This window comes from Typopeltis vanoorti, chromosome 2 (genome assembly GCF_054136105.1).
Source record: "Typopeltis vanoorti isolate ZY-2024b chromosome 2, IOZ_Tvanoo_1.0, whole genome shotgun sequence".
Taxonomy (NCBI): Eukaryota; Metazoa; Arthropoda; class Arachnida; order Uropygi; family Thelyphonidae; genus Typopeltis; species Typopeltis vanoorti.
Genome location: NC_143550.1, coordinates 178,431,502 through 178,454,279, shown reverse-complemented (window position 1 = coordinate 178,454,279; position 22,778 = coordinate 178,431,502). Strand labels below are relative to the sequence as shown.

The window sequence follows — 22,778 nt, the reverse complement described above, 5'->3', positions numbered from 1 at the left end:
AATAAAAACTTTTATTGCCAAATATTTCAATTTGAGACTAACAGGTCATGTTCATTGGCTTGCTATTATGAACGAGGTAGAATGTTAATGATAAATTATTTTAAAAAAAAAGAAAAGAAACATTGAATCATATGATGGTATAATGAACAACTCTATGTCGGCGAGATGTAGTAGATTGATATATAAATTGGGGAAGGGTCCTGCTGATGGTTGATAAGAATTGGACTTTACCAGATTTTGGCAAGAAGAGGCAGTCGCTCCGATTTAAATTAGGATGATGTAGTACAGCTTCAGCACTCTCTTTAAATATACATTCAAATTTGAAGCAGAATCAGGAGAGTAGGTGCATTCATTGCCAGAGTATTCCATTGTTAGTGTTAGTCCCATACTTTGCCAGACCAGATTAGTCATTTTTATTAATGATGTAGGATTGGTGTTCTTGTAATCTTTTTTCTGCATAGTGTCTGGTTTGTACAAAGTAGGAGGTGGTTGGAATCGCAGAGGATTTGGTAAATGCTAGCAAGTGAATCAGGAAATTTTTATCTTTAGAAGTAGGTAGATGTGAGAAGAGTTTTTGATAGGAAAAACATGCAGGTTGTACTTCTGGAGGATATTTGAAATCAGTTTGGATATACCTGAAATATCCAGGATTGCATCTCTCCTTACTAGTTCTAGGTTATTGTCAGAAGTAGGCTTGTAGGAGTAAAAAATATGCTGTAATTTCCATTGAGAGAAATTGTTCAGTTACATGAAGTATTGGTTGTTTACAAGTTTTTGCTTAAGACCATGTGGATTAGAACATATGATTTGAGTCTGACATGGTAAGTTTTTATAATGTCAAGTTTTTGAGATGTATGATGTGTGGACAGCTGCCGTATATTGCAACCAGTGAATGTAGGTTTGTAGCAGAGAGAGGATTTTTTTTTTTTTTTTTAATGTTGACTCACACATGAAAAGTCACAAGAACCTATAACACTACAGTGCCTTGTGTGGGTAAGTGATTCAGGAGAAAATGTAGCCTGTTGATGTGTTTCTTAATAAAGAGTGTGAGGATAAAGACTTAACAAGAAAAACAGTATGTGGGAGATTGTTCCAAAGAATTAGAGGTGGTTGGAAGGAAGCTGATGAGAAGTTAAGTGTTCAAAGCTGAACAGTATATGGGTGTTGGCCAGTGGCTGCTCTAGTTCTTTTGTGGCTAAAAGAAAGTGGAGGAATGTAGCAGCCGATTCAGAGGAGCAATGCCCATGAACAGGCACAGTGCTGAAACAGAGTGCCTATGATAAAGTGACTGAAGGGAGTCTGTGAGGAAAGGGTTATCTATTAAGTGGATTGCCCTTTTCTGAATATCATCAAGAATTCTTAGAGAGGTCTTGGGTGCTCCACCCCAAATGTGGAAACAGTACTCAAAAGTTGGATGGATCTGAGACTTATAAAGTGTTGGGAGTTGAGAGAAAGAGAAGTAATGTTTAGAATGGAAAAGACCAAGCTTTTTAGCTGCCTAAAGAGGCTATGTAAGTAATATGTTTGTGCAAGGATAAACTGGATGTGACAGTCAATCCAAGAAGAGAAAGTTGACCTTGAAAGGAAACCGGAACATTATCAAAAATGAGATGAGATGAGGTAGGATTTTTCCTTGCAGGTAATAAGGCAGGCTTGAGTTTTATTGGCATTGAAATTTACTAAATTGTCTTCACCCCATTTCAGGATGTTGAGGAGGTCACTGTGAAAGTTAATATAAACGATACAGGATGGGTGTGGAAGATCCTGAAGCATCTAACATTAGGATAGTGGGGTTTATCGAATGAGTATGAGGAAGAGGAATGAAGAATGCTATCATCAGCAGAGCTGTGAATAGGATTTGAGGTCAGAGAAAGATGGTCATTGATGTAAAGGAGGAAGAGTGTGGGCAAGAACCCTGAGGCACTCCAGCATTGATGGAGAAATCTGATGAAAGGAAGCCATCCACCATGATACACACTGAACAGCCAGTGAGGAGGTTGTCAATACAATAAGAGTGTAGAAGGAGGCCATAAGATGGCAGCTTGTTCAGGAGACCTTGGTGCCAGACACGATGCCTTAGAAATATCAAGAGCAATAACATGAGTTTCTCCAAATATTTCCTGAATCCAAAGACGGGTGAGATTAGCTAGGAGGTGGGCTGTAGAATGAGAATGGCAGAATCCATATTGGTGATCACTAATTAACTGATGAGTCTCCAAGTAATGAAGCTTGTTGTTGATAAACTTCCATCACTTTTGAAAGTACTGAGGTGAGATCAATGCGACGATAGTTACATGGCGGACTTTTGTCTCCTTTTTTGGTTACAGACTGGATGTGGGCTTGCTTCCATGCTGATGGGTAGATGTCAGTAGAATGTGAAAGTTGATATAAATGATACAGGATGGGTGTCGATTCTAGAGCACAAGTCTTCAGTACAACCAGAGGAATACTGTCTGGACCAGGTGCCTTGTTAGTATCAAAATTAATGAGAATTTTTCTGATATCCTTTTGGCAAAAGTTCAGAGGAAGCATGCAGTAAGCAGTTTGTGGAAGTACGGGAGGTGATTTGTTTTGGTCATCCAGGCAGGAGTTGGAGGAAAAAACTGATGCCAGAAGGTCCAACTTTTTCCTTGGATGAGATTACCATAGTGCCATCAGAGGTGGCAACATGGAAATGCAGAAATTAGACCAACAACCTTAGCAAGGGACCGGAAGGCTTGACTACCAGTTGAGCAGGAGGCAAGTTTATTGCATTTCATTCTTATGAAGTCTGTTTTGGAATCATTGATAACTTTTTGTATGTTTCTGGCCATTGAGTAAGCTAAATGAGAAGCAGGAGTTTGTCCAGACAGTATTCTTCTGGTTGTACTGAAAACTCTGGTTTTCTGTACAATGATGGTAAAATCATATTAAAAAAGTGAAGTTGTTAGAGAAAGAGTTGCTAGAGAAAGATATGCTTTCTCAGCATTCAGAAATATGTGATTAGAGCTAATCTAAGGTGGTATGGTTTCAAACAGATTGATAAAAAGGTTAGTAAAGCAGGCATTTCTTGTTAAGATGGCAGGGTAAAAAAACCAGAGGAAAACTGAGATTGAGATGGCTTGATGCATTTAGAGGATTCCCCCCCCCCCCTCGAATGTGGAAATATAAGGACTGACAAATAATAGAATAGATTCATTTGGAGGAAAATTGTTCACCTTAGTAACAATGTACATTTAATCATGATGTAGTACTGTCATCATATTTTATAATTCTTTGAGAGTACATATCAGAAAATTGATGATGAAAAGTTTTGATGTATGCTCATGAATATAATAAAATTCCATGGAAGCAGTCATCTTATTGTAATAAGTGATTAGATTACTAAAACATGACCTCCCTTTAGCAAATCCATGCTGTCCATGAAAGATAATACCATTGTTGTCAACTCAATTCTGAATACTAGTTCTCACAAGCTTCTCCAACAACTTAACTACAACATCTGACACACAGACAGGCCTATAGTTTGATGCTTGAGTTCTATCACCTCTTTTATGAAGTGCCACAATCTTGCCCTCCTTCCACTCCTTAGGAACTTGACCGAGTGCAAGACTCATATTAAAAAAATATATCAAGGCAGGTGTTAACTCCCTGGCACATTCTTTCAAAATACGTGGTGATATATTATCAAGTCCCACAGCCTTATTTACATCTAGTTTGCTCAACTCCCCATACCCTCTTGCTCACTTACAGTCAGTCTCTCCATGAAGTCACATTCACAAGAAGACCTTTATGAACTGCTCATTAAGTATCTCCACCACACCTTCTGCAACAGCTGTCTTTATACCATTTTCTCCAAACAATGTCATCCTTCCATAATCATTCTTTCTTTCTTTTGCTGGCTACATATCAAAAGAACTCCTTAGGATTCTTTTTATCTTCATTAGCTAACTGCAGTTCATACCTCTCTTTAGCTACCTTCACCAACCAAGTCACCCTCCTTTTCTGGTCTTTGTTTCCACTTCCCTTATGCCTCCATAATGTTCTTTTTCTCTGTATCGCATGCTTAATATCTTAATTCATCCATTTCACACCCTATTTAACCTTCTCACCCTTGGAATACATTTAGACATTGCATCTACTAGATAGTTTTTGAAAATCCCCCAAACTGCATTGATCTCATTTCCAGCTAACTCCTTTCCATGCTACACCTGCAAGCAGGAGACATTCTGAGCTCTTCATATTCCACATATACCCTTTTCTTACAGAGGTCCTCACACTGCTGGCAACCACCCAAGCAATCACCTCATGGTCACTCTCACCAATTGGTGGGTGATTTGACATTTCATTTATAATTACATCCTCTGATGAGATGACCAAATTCAAGACCCTCAATCCTTGTGTGCCCTCTGTTACATATTGTCTGAGGTAGTTATCCTTCAAAAACTCAAGAAACTCATTTTCTTTACTTCCAGTTGCTATCTCATCATTCCAGTCTATATTGCCATAATTAAAATCGCCCATTATAATCACTGTTTTCTTATTTGCTTGGCTAATTTGATTATACATTTCATAGTCACTAACACCACATTTCCTGGTCTATAACAACATCCAACCAAGTATTTCATTCCATTCACCTCTATCTCACACCATACTGCCTCAAAACCATTGGCACTATTTCCCTCTTGCATCTCTACTTTGTATGGACATAACTCTTTCTCTATCATCAATAGCACAATCACCTCCCTTTTTACCCCTTCTATCGTCACAAAACACATCATATCCTTCCATCTCTATTCCTGTCAGTATGTTGTCCTCATCTAACCATGCCTGACTTATTTCAACAATAATGAATTAAAACTAAATGTAACTGAAATGTTCAAACTGCTAATGAACCAAAATGTGGCAAGCTATTTATTAGTTCTGCATATCATCATATCAGTACATAGTTTATTGCAATTATATCTTAATTTGACCTACTAATTATTAAATTTCAATCTGGTAACTGCCAGGCAATAAATCCATTTAGTGCTTGTTCATTGACACTCTTTCTAGATTTTTTTGAGTGAGTAGAATGGTAATGAATACTTTGGAATCCAATGAATCTTAACTTGGAAAATCTCAATTCCTAATGCAGATTATCCATTAAAATAGTAGTGTAATCAGTGCTTAAACCATTTGAAGACATCTTTCTTTTGATTTCTCTCTCAACTTGACTTTGGTTTAATTTAAACAGTGAGGCTTATATTTGCTTTTAGAAAATTAGGAACAAAGATGTTGAAGAGCACGCTGACAAGCAAGATTATTAAGTACTTAAGGAATTGACAGCGTATACTAGAAATATAAATTAAATCAAACTTTAATATATACTTTTCAATATTTCGGCAGCGTCATGTTGCCATCTTCATTGGAATTTAAGATAAAGACAACGTGCACACAAGTACTACACAACAGCAAATGAGAAACGAAGTGAGGAAGATATTGTTTTTTCCTGAAGTCCTGATGGTGCCCCCTAGCAGGCTATATTAGGTGTTCTTGGCATTTGGGCTGAAGTTCTCCTGATGTATGTTTCCCAAATTTGGGGCAGTCTCATGCATCCAAATTTGTTGAGGTTTGGCATGTTCCTAAGGGCTGAGGCTGATTCCATGAATAGTCTTTCATATTTGAACTTGCCGCGGTGTATTACTGTGGCTTTCTTCCACCTTATTCTGTGGCGAGTATCCAGAGCATGGTCTGCAAGCCCAGAGTGGCTGTACTGGTGAAATCGGATGTAGACCTTGTGTTCTGAGATTCTGATATTTGCTGTCCTGCCTGTTTAGCCAAAATATGACAATTTACAGCTGCAAGGGACCTGGTATACACCAGGAAGGTCTATGGGAAGTGATTGGTCTTTAGTGGAGTAGATAAAGGATGCCAATTTTCTATATGGTCTGTAACAAGAGGTCAAGTCATGTTTTTTTTAGGATTTTGTTGAATTTTTCTGAGGTGCCTCGGATGTAGGGAATGGTGATGGATTTAGAGTAATCTTTTTTGTGAAGGAGGTGGGTTGTGGATAACTGGTTTTAGTATTTTTTGGATTTTTTTTGGGGGGGGGGGGTAGCCATTGACTGAGAAAGTGTTAAGGATGTGATTTAGTTCAGTAGTTAGAGCTTTGACATTTGAACAGATTAGTTTAGTCCTGTTGAATAGTGTCTTAATAACTCCATATTGTTGTGGGGGGGGGGGAATTGTTGGTGAATGTATCTGCCTGTATGGGTGGGTTTTCTGTAAACTGAGAAAACCAAGGTTCCATCAGGTTGGCAGATGACTGGTGTGTCTAGGAAGGGGAGGCTATTGTTTTCCCCTTTTTTTTCAGGGTGAACTTGATTCTGCGGTGTTGGTTGTTTAAGTGTGTTAAGAAGGAGAGGAGTGTATCTGAGCCATGTGACAAGCAAGGATAAAGTTATCATTCTCTTTTATTAAGCTTTTTGCTAAATATGATCAAAATGTCTTAGAGATATCAGGAGTGACTAATTACAATTTCTCAATATTTTTTGCAGCATTTGTCAGCTGCAGATGGCATAAACTGTTTATGAACTATAATGGAATTCACACTGATAATCATTTAACTGGTAATTAATTTACGGAATTAACAACGCATATAAAGTAAATTAATTAAAGATAACTTTAATGAATCACTTCTATATTTCGACAATGTCACATTGTCATCTTCAGGAACATAAGGATATGGTATGTGCACTACAGGAACTAACAAAGCAAATGAGGAAGAAATTAAGACACTAATTTTGTTCCTAAAGTCCTAATGGTGCCCTCTTGCGGGCTAATTTGGTAGTCTTGGCCGTTGGGCTGAAGTTCTCATAATGAAAGTCTCCCAAATTTGGGGCAGTTTCATGCACCCAAATTTGTTGAGGTTAGGAACGGTTAGGAACCAGCAGCTCTAAAAAACGTTCCTAACCTCAACAAATTTGGGTGCATGAAACTGCCCCAAATTTGGGAGACTTTCATTATGAGAACTTCAGCCCAACGGCCAAGACTACCAAATTAGCCCGCAAGAGGGCACCATTAGGACTTTAGGAACAAAATTAGTGTCTTAATTTCTTCCTCATTTGCTTTGTTAGTTCCTGTAGTGCACATACCATATCTTTATGTTCCTGAAGATGACAATGTGACATTGTCGAAATATAGAAGTGATTCATTAAAGTTATCTTTAATTAATTTACTTTATATGCGTTGTTAATTCCGTAAATTAATTACCAGTTATGTCTAACCAACGTATAAGTCTTACCACTAGAATGATAATCATTTATTAGTTGAGATATTTCTAGATAGTATAGAAATTGTTGAGTGTCAATGGTTTTTCTCCTTTATTAAGAAAGAATTGAAGTATGAAAAATTGAAAGTAATATGATGCTGTGTAAAATTCTTGTCAGCCATTCTTGAAAATGGGCTAATTTCATTGCAGGATAGATATGAGTAAATAATGGAGAATAAAAAGGAGACATAGAACAACATTTAATTCTGGAGCACACAAAAAAAAAATCAGAATGGTTAGTTATAGTGGCATTAGCAGAGCCATAGAGACAGCTTATTAATTTAACAGAATAGGACAGAAAGAGAGAGAGAGAGAGAGAGAGAGAGAGGTAGTCTTAGCCAAAGAAGATCAAAATTAAGAGATTCTCAAGTTGGAAACTGCCCAATATTGGTATATCAGAGTAAACATGTACACAAATTAAAGAAACTGAAATATGAATTTCTGTTGGGAAAAGTAGGTGTAGTTTGGAAGATTGAGATGGAAATGCATGTCATTAAGGTTGGAAGTCAAACCACGAGTATTTCTGGAGTAATCTGGAAGATTTTGGGAGATTTGCTTTTTCTACATGTACAGTGGTATCTCGCTACTCCGAACCCTCCAGTAATCTGAAAGATTACTGGAGGGTTCGGATTACTGCGGTTTGAAAGAAAAAAAGGTTTTATTTATTATGTATTATTATTTTGTGTACTGTTATTTTTATTTAATAATTATTATTTTAACTATTATTATTTATTTTATTATTATTACGGTACAGTATTTTTTTCATACTGTCAATTGCACAGTTATACTGGAGGCTTATTTTGATTTATTGTGTGTTCACGTTTGCATTTTTATATTGTACAGTACATACTGTATTGTTGGCATGAATCACAAATATACACAAAAAGAGGAAATTCAGAGCATGCATAATTTGGTTAAAAATATAAATCCAGATGTTGATATTTCACAAACAGATGTTACAGAATGGATTACAGGTAGAACTGAAAGTGAATTCGGAATCAAATCAGATGCTGAAATTATAAATATGATGCTACAGAATGAATTAGAAGATGATGATGACCATGAAGAACCCAAAGAAAAAAAAGTAAAACATGAAGAGGCAGCTGACAGTTTTAATATGTGTATAGAATGTGCTAAGCAGAATGATACGCCATTCCACAAAATTTTGTTGCTAATGCAGCTCCGAGAAGAAACGTTCGAAAAAAGTTTAGCTTCTAAGAAGCAAAAGAAAATCAGTGACTTTTTTATAAAGAAATAAAAAACTTTTTTGTGTGTGTTATTTTGTGAAATTTTTTTTTTGTGTGTTGTGTACAAGAAAGCGATATTTTTTATGCAAATTAAGTTACTTACTGAACTATGCAATTTTATTAAATCAGAATCCTCAACAATACAGGTACATACAAATTAAATTTTTTACTAAAATAAACTTGTTTATTTACCGTTTTTTTTTTTTTGTTGTTGTTTGTTTGTTTGTTTTTTTTTGTTTTGTTTTGCATTACAGTACAGTAGCTTTTTTCTATCAGTTAATTTATTTACAGAATTAAATTGATGTGCCATTAGAATCTGATTATTTTTTTTCTTAAACGCTAGTTATTGTTGTCTCTTCTGGGAAAATTCGCTAATGCAAACGAACATGGTTTTTATTAGTTCGGATTAGTGAGATAGCACACTGTAATCTATTTCTTTAGTCCATGCGGTTAGCCTAGTGGCTGTGCGCTTTGCAACCATATGCCTGGGGAAGGAGTGTCCTAGGTTCGATTCCCATCGACGACGTGAGGAGCTTAAGGATCTTCCTCAGCCATGGCCAAGTTAGCCGGTCTTGGGTGTAGACAGTAGGGTTTTTCCCCCAGTTTATCCTGAGGTTTTTCATCCTGCAAAGGAGGCAAACCAGCCTTGGGAACCCAACACTACAGGACATAGGATACACCCTATCCTGGGAATGGTTTGAGGTCTGATGATTAACAGAACCCTCAACACCACAAGGTAAAAGAGGGTAAAAGGAAGATGAGATGAGATCTATTTCTCTTTGCTTGACTTTTCATGATTGTTGTTTAATTTCAGTTGATAAATTGGGAGTACCATGAAATGTACAGTAATGGATTCAAGTTAATCACATGCACTAAGAATTTCACCCAACTCCTCTGCAAATGGTTTTGGCAGTGTCTTTTGCATGCCGCTGTTGGATTCTATCCAGGTACATAAGGCAGAATAGTGGGAGCAAGATTATTTGTAACTGACCTGGAGCCTCTCTGAGACCATACCATCAGATTTAGTGAAGTATATTGTCTAGCAGGTAATTTGCTGCATAACCATTTTAAAGCTATATCCATGAAAGGACGAAGTGTTGGGTCTCTCCATAATGTCTAATATAACTGTGATGACATCACTCATCTACAGTATGCTGAAGCTATTAGAATTAGGGGGAAAATAATAATAATAAACTGGATCTTTACTCTGCAGTCCAAACAATTTTTGACCCTTTTTACCACAAAGAGATAGTATTACAGAGGCAATAAAACTCATCGGTTACATGGTATTTCATAGTACTACTGAAGATTTAAAGGAAAGGTAAAACCTCTGTGGACACCATGTCTTGTCCCTGCTCTACATTAGTTCACTCATAGGCATGGGTTGTTTTTACTGTCTGATTATGGTATACCAGCTGATTGGACTTTACTGAAGTTCAGAATACTCCATGTTGCAATGGCCAGAACATCTGCCCTTCAGCATTTTAGACTTCTGAGGTTTAGTCTTAACCACTGCAATCATGCAGTTTATCTTGGCTTCTCAAAACGAATATTTTCAGTACCTTTTTTGGGTCCTGATAGTATGCCTTTTTGGCCTAGATTGAGATGATGAAGACTATAATCTTAATACTCTGTCATCTTAAATTGAGCTTCAGACACTATGAGATATGTATCACAGATTTGTGTTCTTCAGAGTTTTTTTTTGTAGTCTTTTTAGCAACGTAGATTTGCCACAGATCCACAAAGAATATCTTCATATAGAGACAGATAATTTTTAGATAGTCTCTGCTAAACATTTAAAAATTGCTTTCATTATGTATTATTAAAGATTCAGTTTAACTCTGCAATCTGTTATGATTCATGTGCCTCTCTTTAACAAGTCAAGTCTCACTGAAAGACTGGGAGCATAATGCTGATTGGATCTCAAAATTTGCATGAATGATTCAGAATGGTTTATTAATAAACTAAACCTATAAGACTAAAATTTTCTCAGGATTGAGTTTGCTCTGATAATGAATGGCATCATTATACATAAAGGCTGTTTTGCAATCAATTTGCAAAATTGACAGCAAAATTGATCAGTCCAAACAACAAATGCAATACAGAAACAAAAACAGGCACAGGAACAAAAGCTCTTTTTTATGTACAAATTTTTTTTTAATAGGAAAGAAAGTAAATTATACATGACAAAAAATTATGTTTGTTTGAAATATCTTCATGTCTAGGTAGTTGACTTCGCATCTAATTGCTCTAGCATCTGGTAATATGTAATTTACTAAGGATGAAATATAATTTACTTTTCTTTCCTTAGCAAATAAACTTGCTAAATCTATCTCTAATCAGGAATATGGTGGTATGGTACTGTGTTTTGATATGGTTTGAGTTTGCTCTAAATATTGCCACATGTCTTGCTCCCTCTGATAAGACCTTAATAAAGGTCAAAACCAGTCATCTATGAACACTAATGAATTGGCATTAAATTTTGTATTCATTGATATATAATAATTTATATATATATATATATATATATATATATATATATATATATATATATAAAATTGCTTTTGAGTTCTGAATTGTAATTTTTGAAGCGGTGCGGGTCTTATTTCAAGAGTTATGAATATAGATTAAGTGATTAATTTGGTTGTCTAAATTAAACTGTAATATTATATACAAAATTTGCTAACATTACTGTGTTTAACTAGAATAAAGTAGATCTTAATGATTATTGCAATTTACCAGCTAATTGGACAAGAGATAATTAGAATCTATTTATATAAATAATTCTTTGCATCATTTCAAAAATATTATTTTTTAGAATCAACAAAAACCTTAAGTCTTCTTCCTTTTGTATAGCCTGTCATCCTTCCATCATCAGAAGGTGCTATTTCAGCAGAAATGGCTTCAGAAATTGAAAAGATAGTCAAAGAGAGAATGGTGTGTGTTTCTTGATTGGTGGATTTTTTCTCCATTTTGCATGTTTGCATGGACATTTTGTTTTTCTCTCATTAGCTTTGCTATATATATATGTGTGTGTTTTTGTATTTACAAAACTTAAGCATCTGCAATAGCTTAAAGAATGGTACCATCCCTATGATTGCTCCATTCTTTAATTGTTTGTCAGCTATCTCGGCTATATTTCTCTTTGAACTAAACTTTATCACTTTTGCCTAATAGTTGTAAATTACTTCACACTTAATTCATTGAATTTTATATTATCTTGTAGTTGTAGAATAGAGCACTCCTGAAGAAGCATGCATACATTGTATTTTATGAAATAAAATCTGAAAATTTAAGTTCTGCACAACTTAAAAATTAATATAATTAATGTGAAAATGTTATTTTCATATATCAAAATCAATCAATGCATATTAATTCATTTATATGGGGCAAATAGCCTTTGACATGAAACTAAGGTAGTTCTTTATTCATAGATCTGGACTGATTATTCCTAACCTTTTTTTTTTTAACGTGCTCAGTTGTAATCATCCCACAGTACAGCATTCACTGTTTGTGATCTCAGGCATTTTTTGTGATCATCACTCATTTGATTCATTGCAATGTTATCAGTTTGTAACCACAAAAAGTTACACATTAGTATGTATAACTTACAAAGTTACACAGTTATTGCATTTCATAACAATAATTAGAACTCTTTACTAAAGCAAAAAAGTTACATAGCATGAATAAATAAAAATAGAAAATTTCGTTGTTTAGATGATGCCATTGATAGCTTTTTTTAAAAAAAACAAAATCCAACATTAAAAATGTATATTTGTAATCTAATATTTTGTGCAAAGTGAAAAATTAAATGAAAAAATATATGTGCACTGAAGAGAAGAAGGATAATGGAGAATCATACTTGAAATTCAGCAATAAACAGAATCTATCTCAAGAATTTGTTGAAGTCTCTTCTTCCCTTCTTTTTCCAAGTGCTCTTTTCTAATCTTCCCTTTATGCAAAATAATACAGTACACTGTTCACTGTTTGTGGTCTCAGGAATGTCTTTGTAATATTTTATTGACAGTGAAAAACTAAATGGAAAAATTAATGTGCACTGAAGAGAAGAAGGATAGTGGAGAATCATAAAGTTAACAATAAACAGAATCTGTCTCATTTATTGAAGGTAAGGTGCTTCTTTGTGTACTGATACTAGAAACATTTTAGGAACAAATATTTGAAATAAACTCCATGTGGATTTATTAGCATAGGGATAGAGAGGAAAAAATGAAAAAAAAAAAAGTTACTTTCTTTGTCAACATAGCATGTTTTCAACAGGTTCACCATTGAAACAGCAGCTCAGCTTGTATTGACATTTCATTTTTTTTCCCCCCAAAAAAATGCCCCAAAAAAGATAGCTGTATTGCTTTTGTTACTGGTCTGAAAATTCATAACGAACCAAACTTCAGTGATTTCTGTTTAGTCACATCACCTGTGTAGGCTAGCCTCTCCTACTTTTTTTGTAAGTTAGCTACATATTTAAATTAATGAATTATTTATTTATTTAGTTTTACTATTGGACCCACACACAAAGTTTCCATGCCTTGTAGCATTTCAATATCATGTATGGATAAGAAGAAAGAAAAAAATATGTTTTTCTTGAACAGTTGGAATCTTGACTGAAATGCAGTTGAAAGCAAGTAGATGGATGAAAGAGAGGAAGAAAAGTTGGTTCAGTACCTTCGGAGCTGGATGGCAAATAGATATTGAGTGGTAATCATTTTTGTTATTACAGTCTTAGAAGAAAGAGGAGGAATGACTGTGGTGAGTTCTAGCCATGAAAAAGTACCTGTAGAAGGAAGGGGAGAGGGAATCTCCATAGCTCAGTCAATATCAATGATGCCCTTTGGTTGGAAGGACCTGGATTCAAACCCTATCTACAAAATGAACAACCTTTATCAGGACTTATCAATTGAAGGTGAGTTTAGCTAGTCTCATATAGAGGTGTAAGGGTTTTTTCCTCCTAGAAACTCAGGTTTTCCATCCTACAAAATAGACAAATTGGCCAGAAGAACACACCATTAACAGACATGGCCTGAAGCCTTTAGTTGCTCTGATCATAATTCCTTAAACATTCAAAATCTATTTGCCATCCAGTTCCAAAGGTAGTGAACCAACTTTTCTTCCTTTTCCTTCATTCCATCTACTTCTATATTTAAATCCTGTCTACAAAATGAGGAACCTTTATCGGGAATTATTAATTGGCCAAAAGAACACACACAGTTAACAAACATGACTTGATGCGTTTAATTGGTCTGGCCATAATTCCTTAATAGCAGCCATCTATAGAAGAGACAAACCTAATATCTGAGAGAGAGAGAGAGAAAGAGGGCTCATCAATTAACAGATTACCATCTTCTTTATAGCATTAATCAATCTTATCAAGGTTTTGGGTACACCATCCCAAATATGAAAACAGTATTTCATGGATGGACAGATTTGTGATTTATAGAGTGTTAGAAATTGTGCAGATGAGCAGTAGTGTCTTTAGTAGAAAAGAATGCCTAATCTTTTAGATGCTTCAGAAGTTATGCTTGGCCTGTGTTTTTGCCAGAAAAGGTTTAGGTATAAGCAATGGTATACTGGAGATGTTTGCTCTGGCCAGTTTGCTCTGAATTGACAGAGGATAGCTAACATTAATTTTTTGCAAGACTATGCTTAATGATGGACATTCTTGAAGAATTTTTACTGCTTTCAACTGCATTTCAGTCAAGATAAAGTAACCTTTAGATTGTGCTAAAATTAATCAAATGCACAATAAAAACTTTTCTTCTTCTTATGATGCCATCTTGGCGAACAAACTACGTTCTTGCGTTGATCTGAGCAGTTGTATGCTGCTCTTTACTGCCCATGTCTTGATGTTGTCAAACCAATTCTTTTTCTTCCTCTAGCTCCTTTACCATAAATTCTTCCTACCATAATGATTTGTAGAAGCAGATATTTGCTGTTTCTCATGATGTAGCCAAGATATAATGTTTTTCGTTTCTTGATTGTTTGTATGAGATCTTTGACTTTGTCAATGGATTTTAAGACATCTTCATTGGTTATTTTATCTGTCCATGATATCTTTAATCCTTTCTTTTAGGGTTACACGGTGATCAGCATTCATTTTAAAAAATGAATGTTTTTAAAATGAATGATATCTTTAACATTCGTCTATATAGCCACATCTCAAAGGCTTCAATTTTCTTGATAGTTGCCACCTTCAGTGTCCATGTCTCAACTCCATGGGACAAAATGGACCAGACGTGACATTTCAGCATCTAACTTCTATGTTTAGATCTTATTGCAGAATAATATTCTCATTTTCATGAAAGACTGCCATGCAACTTCAATGCTTTCTTTATATCTATTTCAGGATCCCACTTTTCATTAAGCCAGCAACCAAGATATTTATACCTTGACACTTGATCAATAGTTTTCCCGTTGAGTGTCAGTTTCATTGACAATGTTAGATGTTTGTTGATGACCACATATTTTGTCTTGTTGATGTTTATATTTATTCCATTCTTTGGCTTTCTATGTTTACTCTGTCAATGAGTTTTTGGAGATCTGTGATGTTATCTGTAATTAGCATGGTGCCATCTTCTATATAGCCACATCTCAAAGGCTTCAATTTTCTTGATAGTTGCCACCTTCAGTGTCCATGTCTCAACTCCATGGGACAAAATGGACCAGACGTGACATTTCAGTTTACAAGCTTTCCATTAATTGTGATTCCCTCTGGACATTCTTCCAATTCCTTTTTAAAGATTACCTCTGAGTATATGTTGAACAAGAGTGGTGAGAGCACACATCCTTGTCTCACTCCTCTTTTGATGTTAATATCACTGATGGTAATGTTGTCTAATTGAATAGTAGCTGATTGATTCTAATACAGATTTCTTATTAGTCTTATATGTCTCTTCTGTCTAGCCCTATTTGTTGAAGGACTTCTATTAAGTTAGTGTGTCTGACCTTGTCAAAAGCTTTTTCAAAATCTATGAAACACATAAAGACAGTTTTCTGTTTTTCTTTGCATTTTTGTATTAATATTTGGGCACAGAAAAGGGCCTCTCTAGTTCCAAAACCCATTCTGAAAGCCAAACTGCATTTCATTCAGTTTCTTCACATTTTCTATAGATGCGATTCTGAATTACTTTCAAAAATATTTTTAATGCTTGGCTCATTAGACTAATAAGTCAGAAGTCATCACAAGATTTCGCTCATAAAAACTTTGGAAAATTTAAAAGGTTTGTACTGGAAAACATGAATCTCTAGTTGAAGGTTTAATTAAATCAGATAAGTTTAAAGATATTCTGTTTCTTAAAAATAATAAATTCACTGCTCTTCCTAGGAATATGTTACTAGAAAATATAATTCATCGCATGCATTTGTCTTTTATCATATGAAAACATTTTAAATCAATTTAATTTATTAGAACCATCTACTTCTGAATGAATATGAATAAATAACTTTACCATGCATATCTTGGGGGAGAAGAGTTCTGTTTAAGTGAAATTTTAAAATATGAATTTGAACAATTTTCAGGATTTTATAGGTAATAATGTAGAATCAAAAAATGTTTCAGTCTCTGCAAGTATTCAAAAAGATAGGATTGAAATCAGTAGCACCGATGAAAGAGATTTCAATTTAATGAACATAATTTGTACAGGGTTGAGAAATAATCTAACAATAGATTACATATCAGATTTAATGATGTTAAATTTATTGGAATAAGAGTTAGTGGATTGGGATGTAGCTTCATTTGTCAAATGGTTGAATTACAACCATAGATTGGCTATGAATGCAAGTGCTCCATTGTTATATGAAAATTATAATAAAGAAATTAATATTTTACTATTGTTTGAAATTTTTGTATTCTAAATTGTTGTAAATAAGTAAATCTTATAATAAAGATATACAGTTCACATGATATTTAAGTGAGATGGTTGTTAAAAATTTACCAGCACACCACTGGGTATAAGTCAGCCAAAGGAGAGCAATCTCTTTTGATGTTTTTGATGTTATCCAAAGTAAGTGGAAATGATGAGAAATATTTTTAGCAAGAAATTAGACAGAACTCTGTTTTGGTAACATTGAAGCTGACAAGATTATTCTAATTGCACTGAAGAATAACAAGGAGATAAGAGTTTATGGCATTGGTTTATGGAAAATCTTGAGTCTTTGATCAGGCACTGCAAGGTTTGTCACATGAAGAGGATGAGGCAAGTGTGCTGTTATCAGCAAAGCTATAAATGGGATTTCAAATTGGTGAGTGAAGATCACTTATGTACTACTGAGTGAGATTATAGGACTCTGAGTAATTCTGCAGTGATCAGGAAATCTAAGGAGAGAAACCCATGAAACTTAATGAGCTGCCAGAGACGAAGTTAGCAGCCTAGTTGGAAAGGGTAGTCATAGTAGGCTTCTGAGCCAGACCCAGTCAAAAGCCTAGAAATGTCATGGTCAGTCACATGAGTTTCAAGCAAACTCTTCCATGGTTGTATCCAAAGGTGGGTAAAGTCCATGTATCACCTGTACATTAAGAGTGACAGAATCCATGCTGCTAGTCAGTAATATGCTGGTGAGCCTTCAGGTAGTGAAACAGTTGGTTGTCTCTAACCATCTCTGTGGTTTTTTGAGAGAATTAAAGTAAGATCAATAGGGCAGCAGCTTGCTTGCTTGCTGAGTTTTATCACTTTTTTTGGTATGTGTTGAATGCATGCTTGTTTCCATGCTGCAGAACAAATGTTAGTTGAGTTGGAAAGGTTGGAATGCAGTATAGTATTAGTGGTAATTTTGGAGTGCAATTTTTGGCATAATGGAGGAGGGGAATACCAGGATTAAATGACTTGTTCATGCACATGTTATTCAGGATTCTTCTGATTTCCATGTGACAAATGACTAGGAGTAACATGAGGTCATAATAAAGCGGGTTCTGCTTTGCCTTGGTCATTTATGCAAGAATTTGTGGGAAAGAGTGATGCCAGTAAGTTCTGCCTTATTTGTGTGTGGTGATAATGATACCTTCTGATTTTGAGAGTGGTGTAAATATGGATAAGCAAAGGTTTTATCCACTGGCTTTGGCAAGGAACTGGGAAGCTTGAGGGCAAAATTAATATTATTATTATACGGGCACCTCCATGAAGTCCGAAGACTAATCACAGGAGATCCAATATATCATACCTCTCCTTGAATCCATTAATAGACAAAGCACTCAAAACTAATTCTGGCATTCCATTCCACTCATTTACAACTTCCAAGCAAAAAAATCTAGTCCTCACACCCCTACTAACCACACCTTTATTCAACTTCCAGGGTATGATCCTTGTTCTGGTCCCTCTAGCCAAATGCTGAAACATTTCTCCTGCATCTATCCTATAAAATCCTTTAAGCAACTTAAATGTTTCTACCATATCCACTCTTTTTCTCCTATGAACCAACTTCTGAAATCCACACACCTTCAGTCTATTCTCATAGGGAACATTCCACAGCCACTCACCATCTTGGTCAATGATGAGGAGGGCATTGATAGCCAGTGAGTCTATACATAGATTGTGCGAAAGGAACGATGTAGAATTGTTGATCTGTGGCCTCTTTTTGATGGAAACAAGGATTTGTACATTGCTGATGGACTGCATCTAAATGGTTTTGTTATTAGGTTTCTGGAGAAAGCTTTTTTTTTTGTTCACCGAGCATGCTGAAGTGCAAATTCACAGAAACTTAAGCAATTAGGATGGAAGCAAGTGAATTTATGAGAAGGCACCCATGAAGCAAGTGAGTGTGAAAGTGACCAAGTGATGAATCTAGTCTCTCAAGCAAAAATATTGAATAACGTAGTCAATTTAGAAAATAAAGGTGGGTGGAGGACTAAAGGGATGCTGCAGTTTCTATATACTAATGCCAGAAGTGTCCGCGCAGTTGGCCTAGTGGCTTTGCGCTTCGCAACCATATGCCTGGGGAAGGAGTGTCCTGGGTTCGATTCCGACGTGAGGAGCTTTAGGATCTTCCTCAGCCATAGCCAAGTTAGCCGGTCTTTGGCGTGGACAGCAGGGTTTTTTCCCCATTTTATCTGGGGTTTTTCATCCCGCAAGCAGGCAAACCGGCCCCGTGCACACACGGATCTACAGCCATAAATACTTAACCCCCCCATGAGGGGGCTCAACTCTCCCCAATAGGGACGGGGGAGAAAAGGGAGGAAGCTCCATATGAATGAATAAATAAATAAATAAATGCCAGAAGTATCAGGAACAAGAGGGAGAAGTTTTTGACATTTGTTAGTGCAATCTCGGCAAAAGTTATAAGTATTAGTGAGACTTGGCTAACAGTAGATGATGTAGTTACAGGGATTGAATGTGAAGGGTATAGTATTTTCAAGGAAGATAGCATGAGTTTATTAGAAGTACTGCTGATGAATTGCAACCAAAAAAGAATAGGAGATAGGCAGGAGGGTGGACTGTTCATTTGAGGGAATCTGGTGTGCGATTAAGGCCAGTAAGACAAAATATACAATTGGTTGTTGCTATAGGCCAGGGAGTTCTACAGATGATCTGGAAGACATGCATCGGCAAAAGAGTACAGGTCAAGTGATTATTATGGGGAACTTCAGCTATGGAGATATAGAATGGAAGGAAGAAAGATCACATGGCAGGAAGGAAATTGAATTTATACACCTGCTCAGAGATAATTACTTAATGCAACATGTGTTAGATTGGACTAGAGGCAGGAGAGTATTGGACCGGTCATAGAATTGGAAGAGTTGTCTGTATCCAAGGTGGCCACATTGCCTCCAATTGGCAAAAGTGACCATGCGGTCTTGACTTGGGAGATTATAAAACATGAATATTCTGTCAAGAAAGGGTATACAAATCATGCATGGAGCTACAAGGCAGGTGATTATGATAAGCTTAGGAAGAAGCTTAAATTTGTACCATGGCATAAAACACTGCAGGATAAGGATGTTAGTAGGGCATGAGTCATCTAGAGGAATTAAATTGTATACCTAGGGTAAGGAGGGTTAATCAGGTAGGAGTTAGATGGATTCTCTTCTTCTGCAGCAATGATATTTGCTGCAGAAGAAGAGAATGCTGTGGAGGATATATAAAGAGAAAGGTAACCAGCAAACTCATGAACAGTACAAGGCTCAGGCAAGAAAGGTGACCAGCATGGCAAGGAAGGCAAAATCAGATTATGAGAAGAATCTAGCTGAGCAGGCCAAAGGAAATCCCAAAGAGTTCTTTCATTATGTGGCAAGTAAGAGGAAGAATGACTATGGAAGGATTAACTTTAATGAGTGATGATGGTCACGAGGAGACAAAAGTGAATAAAATAGTTGAGTTACTGAGTGACCACTTTGCAAGGATATATCGTGCTAGTGAGGTTACTGCTTTAACCTATGTGACAGACACTAATGTGGGAACAGAGGTGGACGAATTGGAGTTTCTTATGATGTTGCAGAATCTCGATGGAAATACAGCTGTGGAATTGGATGAAATATCAGCCAGGCTTTTGCAAGAGAGTGTAAGGGAACCAGCAATGCCTTTGACTAAGCTGTTTAAGTCTCAGCTCTGGTAGAGTTCCAAGGAAGTGGAAAGAGGACAAAATAATTCTTGTGCATAAGGGAGGTTCTAAGACCGAATTATAGACCAATCAGTATCTCTAAGGCATGATGGTAAAAGCACTAGAAAAATTGGTAAAAAAGAGAATTCAATAATGGGTAGATAAAAATATGATGCTGTATGAGCATTTGAGGTCAACATGGCTTTGTGAAGGGTCAGTCATGCCTTAGTAATTTACTAACTTTATAATAGAGTAACAGCTGAGTTGGATAAAGGAAATGGCTACACGATGATATTCTAGATTTTGCAAAAGCATTTGCCAGAATACCACATGGAACACTGTTATACAAATTAGAACAAATGGGGATGGATATGACACTGGTTAAGTGGATAAGAGGGTGGGTGCTGGACAGATATCAGAAAGTTATATATGGAGGGGCAGAATTGAAGTGAAAACAGGTGACTAATGGTGTGCCACAAGGTTCAGTGCTGGACTGTTGCTGTTTAATTTGTACATAAATGATATAGAAATAACCTGAAAGGAAATATTCAGTTGTTTGTTGATGATGCAAAATTAGGTAAAGTAATAAAGGTTGGTCAATTGGTAGAGCTTCTGCTACTAATGGCTCAGTTAAGTAAGTTTGAGCGTGATTAGTAGTTGGAAGGGGACCAATCGTTCGATGCTGTTGGCACACTCTCCCTCGATGAAGCTTTGGACTCCCTGGAGGTGTCAAATAATAATAATAGATAATCAATGCTATGTGGAGAGCTTAGAGGACGATTTAAATAGGCTGTTGGTATGGGCAAAAGTTAATGGGTGTCAATTTAATGTCGAGAAATGTAAAGTTGTGCATTTTGGGATAAATAGATTACAAGCCATGTATCACATTGCCAGGAAATAGATGAAGCTAGAGATTTAGGGGTGGTGGTGGTAGACAGAGAGTTAAAGTTTAGAGAATATATTGCTAAGGTAGTCCATAAGATTACTTGGCTATTGAAGAACACATTAACAAGTAGAGATAAGGAAGTTGTTATTCCTCTCTATAATGCCTTGATATGCCTACATCTGGATTACTGTGTTCAAGTCTGGTCCCCCTAGGTTTCTTGGGAATGAGGAAGAGACAATTCAGAGGTGAGTGGTCTGTGGAATGTTCCTTATGAGAATAGATTGAAGGTGTGTGCATTTCAGAAGTTGGCTGATAGGAGAAAAGGTGGGGGGGGGGATAAGATTGAAACATTTAAGTTTCTTAAAGGATTTTATAGGATAGATGCAGGGGAAATGTTTCAGCTCTTGGCTAGAAAGACCAGAACAAGAAACCATCCCTGGAAGTCAAATAAAGGTGTGGTTAGTAGGCATGTGAGGACTAGATTTTTTGCTTGGAGAGTTGTGAATGATTGGAATGGATCCCGAGTCAGTTGCAAGTGCTTTGTTAATGGGTTCAAGGAGAGGTATGATAGATTGTGTGCCTAGATTTGGTCTTCTGCGATGAGCATTTGGACTCCATGGAGGTGTCCATATAATAATAATAATAATACCTGAAGCATAGGCAAAATTTTTATGTTCATAAGAAATTTTTTTATGGAAGGTATCTATATTATTAATTAGCTCATATCTTTCTGCTTATGTTTCCATTCTTAAACAGAATCTTGTAGTTATTTTACCCAGAAGAGTTTTATTCCATGAATGTTATAATGAAGAAATGTTCCCACCGAGTTCTAAAATTTACCCTAAGGACCACTTGTTTACACCATATGAAATGACTTAAACTTATTTTGATGCATCTTTTTTTTTTTTTTTTTTTAATGTTCTGTGGCCTCAAAAATAGCTGAAAGGAATTGGTGGCATGATGCAAGATAGCTTTAAAAGCATCAAGTTTAGCAAAATCTAAAGTAATTCATACTTAGCTGGTCAGAAGTTGAAAGAATTCCAGAATCAATCAGTTTTTTTTAATCAACACAAGAAACCATTTGGATATCAGTGTATCTTCTTCTGATTGACCATTTCCTTGGTTATGTATTAAGGATGTTATCAGAAAACTTAAACCACTACAGCCAAGCAAATTTATCTCCCGCCCACAAAAGGTTCTAAACCTATAATACATTTGGTACCAATTTTAATATTTTTTGTGTATTTTTTAGTTATTTAGCACTATTATCATTTCCTGATATACACCCTCTGTCCAAAAAGAAATCGAACTTTTGATAGAAAATAAAACACAGGTTTTTTATATCAGTTTTTGGGATATTGTTGAGGATCGTGGTTACTGCCATATGTACATTTTCAATGGTGTCTTATCGCTTTCCTTTCATTGGCAAATGAAGTCGGGGGAAGAGGAAGAAATCACAGGGTACTAAAGCAGGTGAATCGGCGAGTGATCCAACACACAAACTTGGTTTGTGCAAAAGTAATGAACTGTCTGCATCATGATACTCATGCCATACATGATGAATTCTCGCTACCAATCGCTTCAAAACTTCGACATGAAACTCACCATTGACCATTTGGCCAGCAGAACGAATTCTTTGTGGATAATGCCCTTGGAGTCGTAGAAACAAATCAGCATTGTCCTTACTTTTACTTCTCCAAGTGACTTTTTTCAGATGCCCCTCTTCTGGTGATTTGTTTCGGGCTCATACTCAAAACACCACATTTCACCAGCAACGATCATATCAAGGAGGTCCTTGCGGTGTTTAATTTGA

At 35.9% G+C, this 22,778-nt stretch overlaps 1 protein-coding gene across 1 annotated transcript in view; it reads left to right on the top strand.

Annotated features, from left to right (window-relative positions):
* Positions 1-22,778, top strand: part of trio (trio Rho guanine nucleotide exchange factor) — a 1,056,141-nt gene that overhangs the window by 814,962 nt on the left and 218,401 nt on the right. Inside the window, exon 40 of the mRNA XM_090403001.1 lies at positions 11,395-11,475. Within this exon, the coding sequence (XP_090259127.1) occupies positions 11,395-11,475 (81 nt within the window). The remainder of the gene's footprint in view (positions 1-11,394; positions 11,476-22,778) is intronic.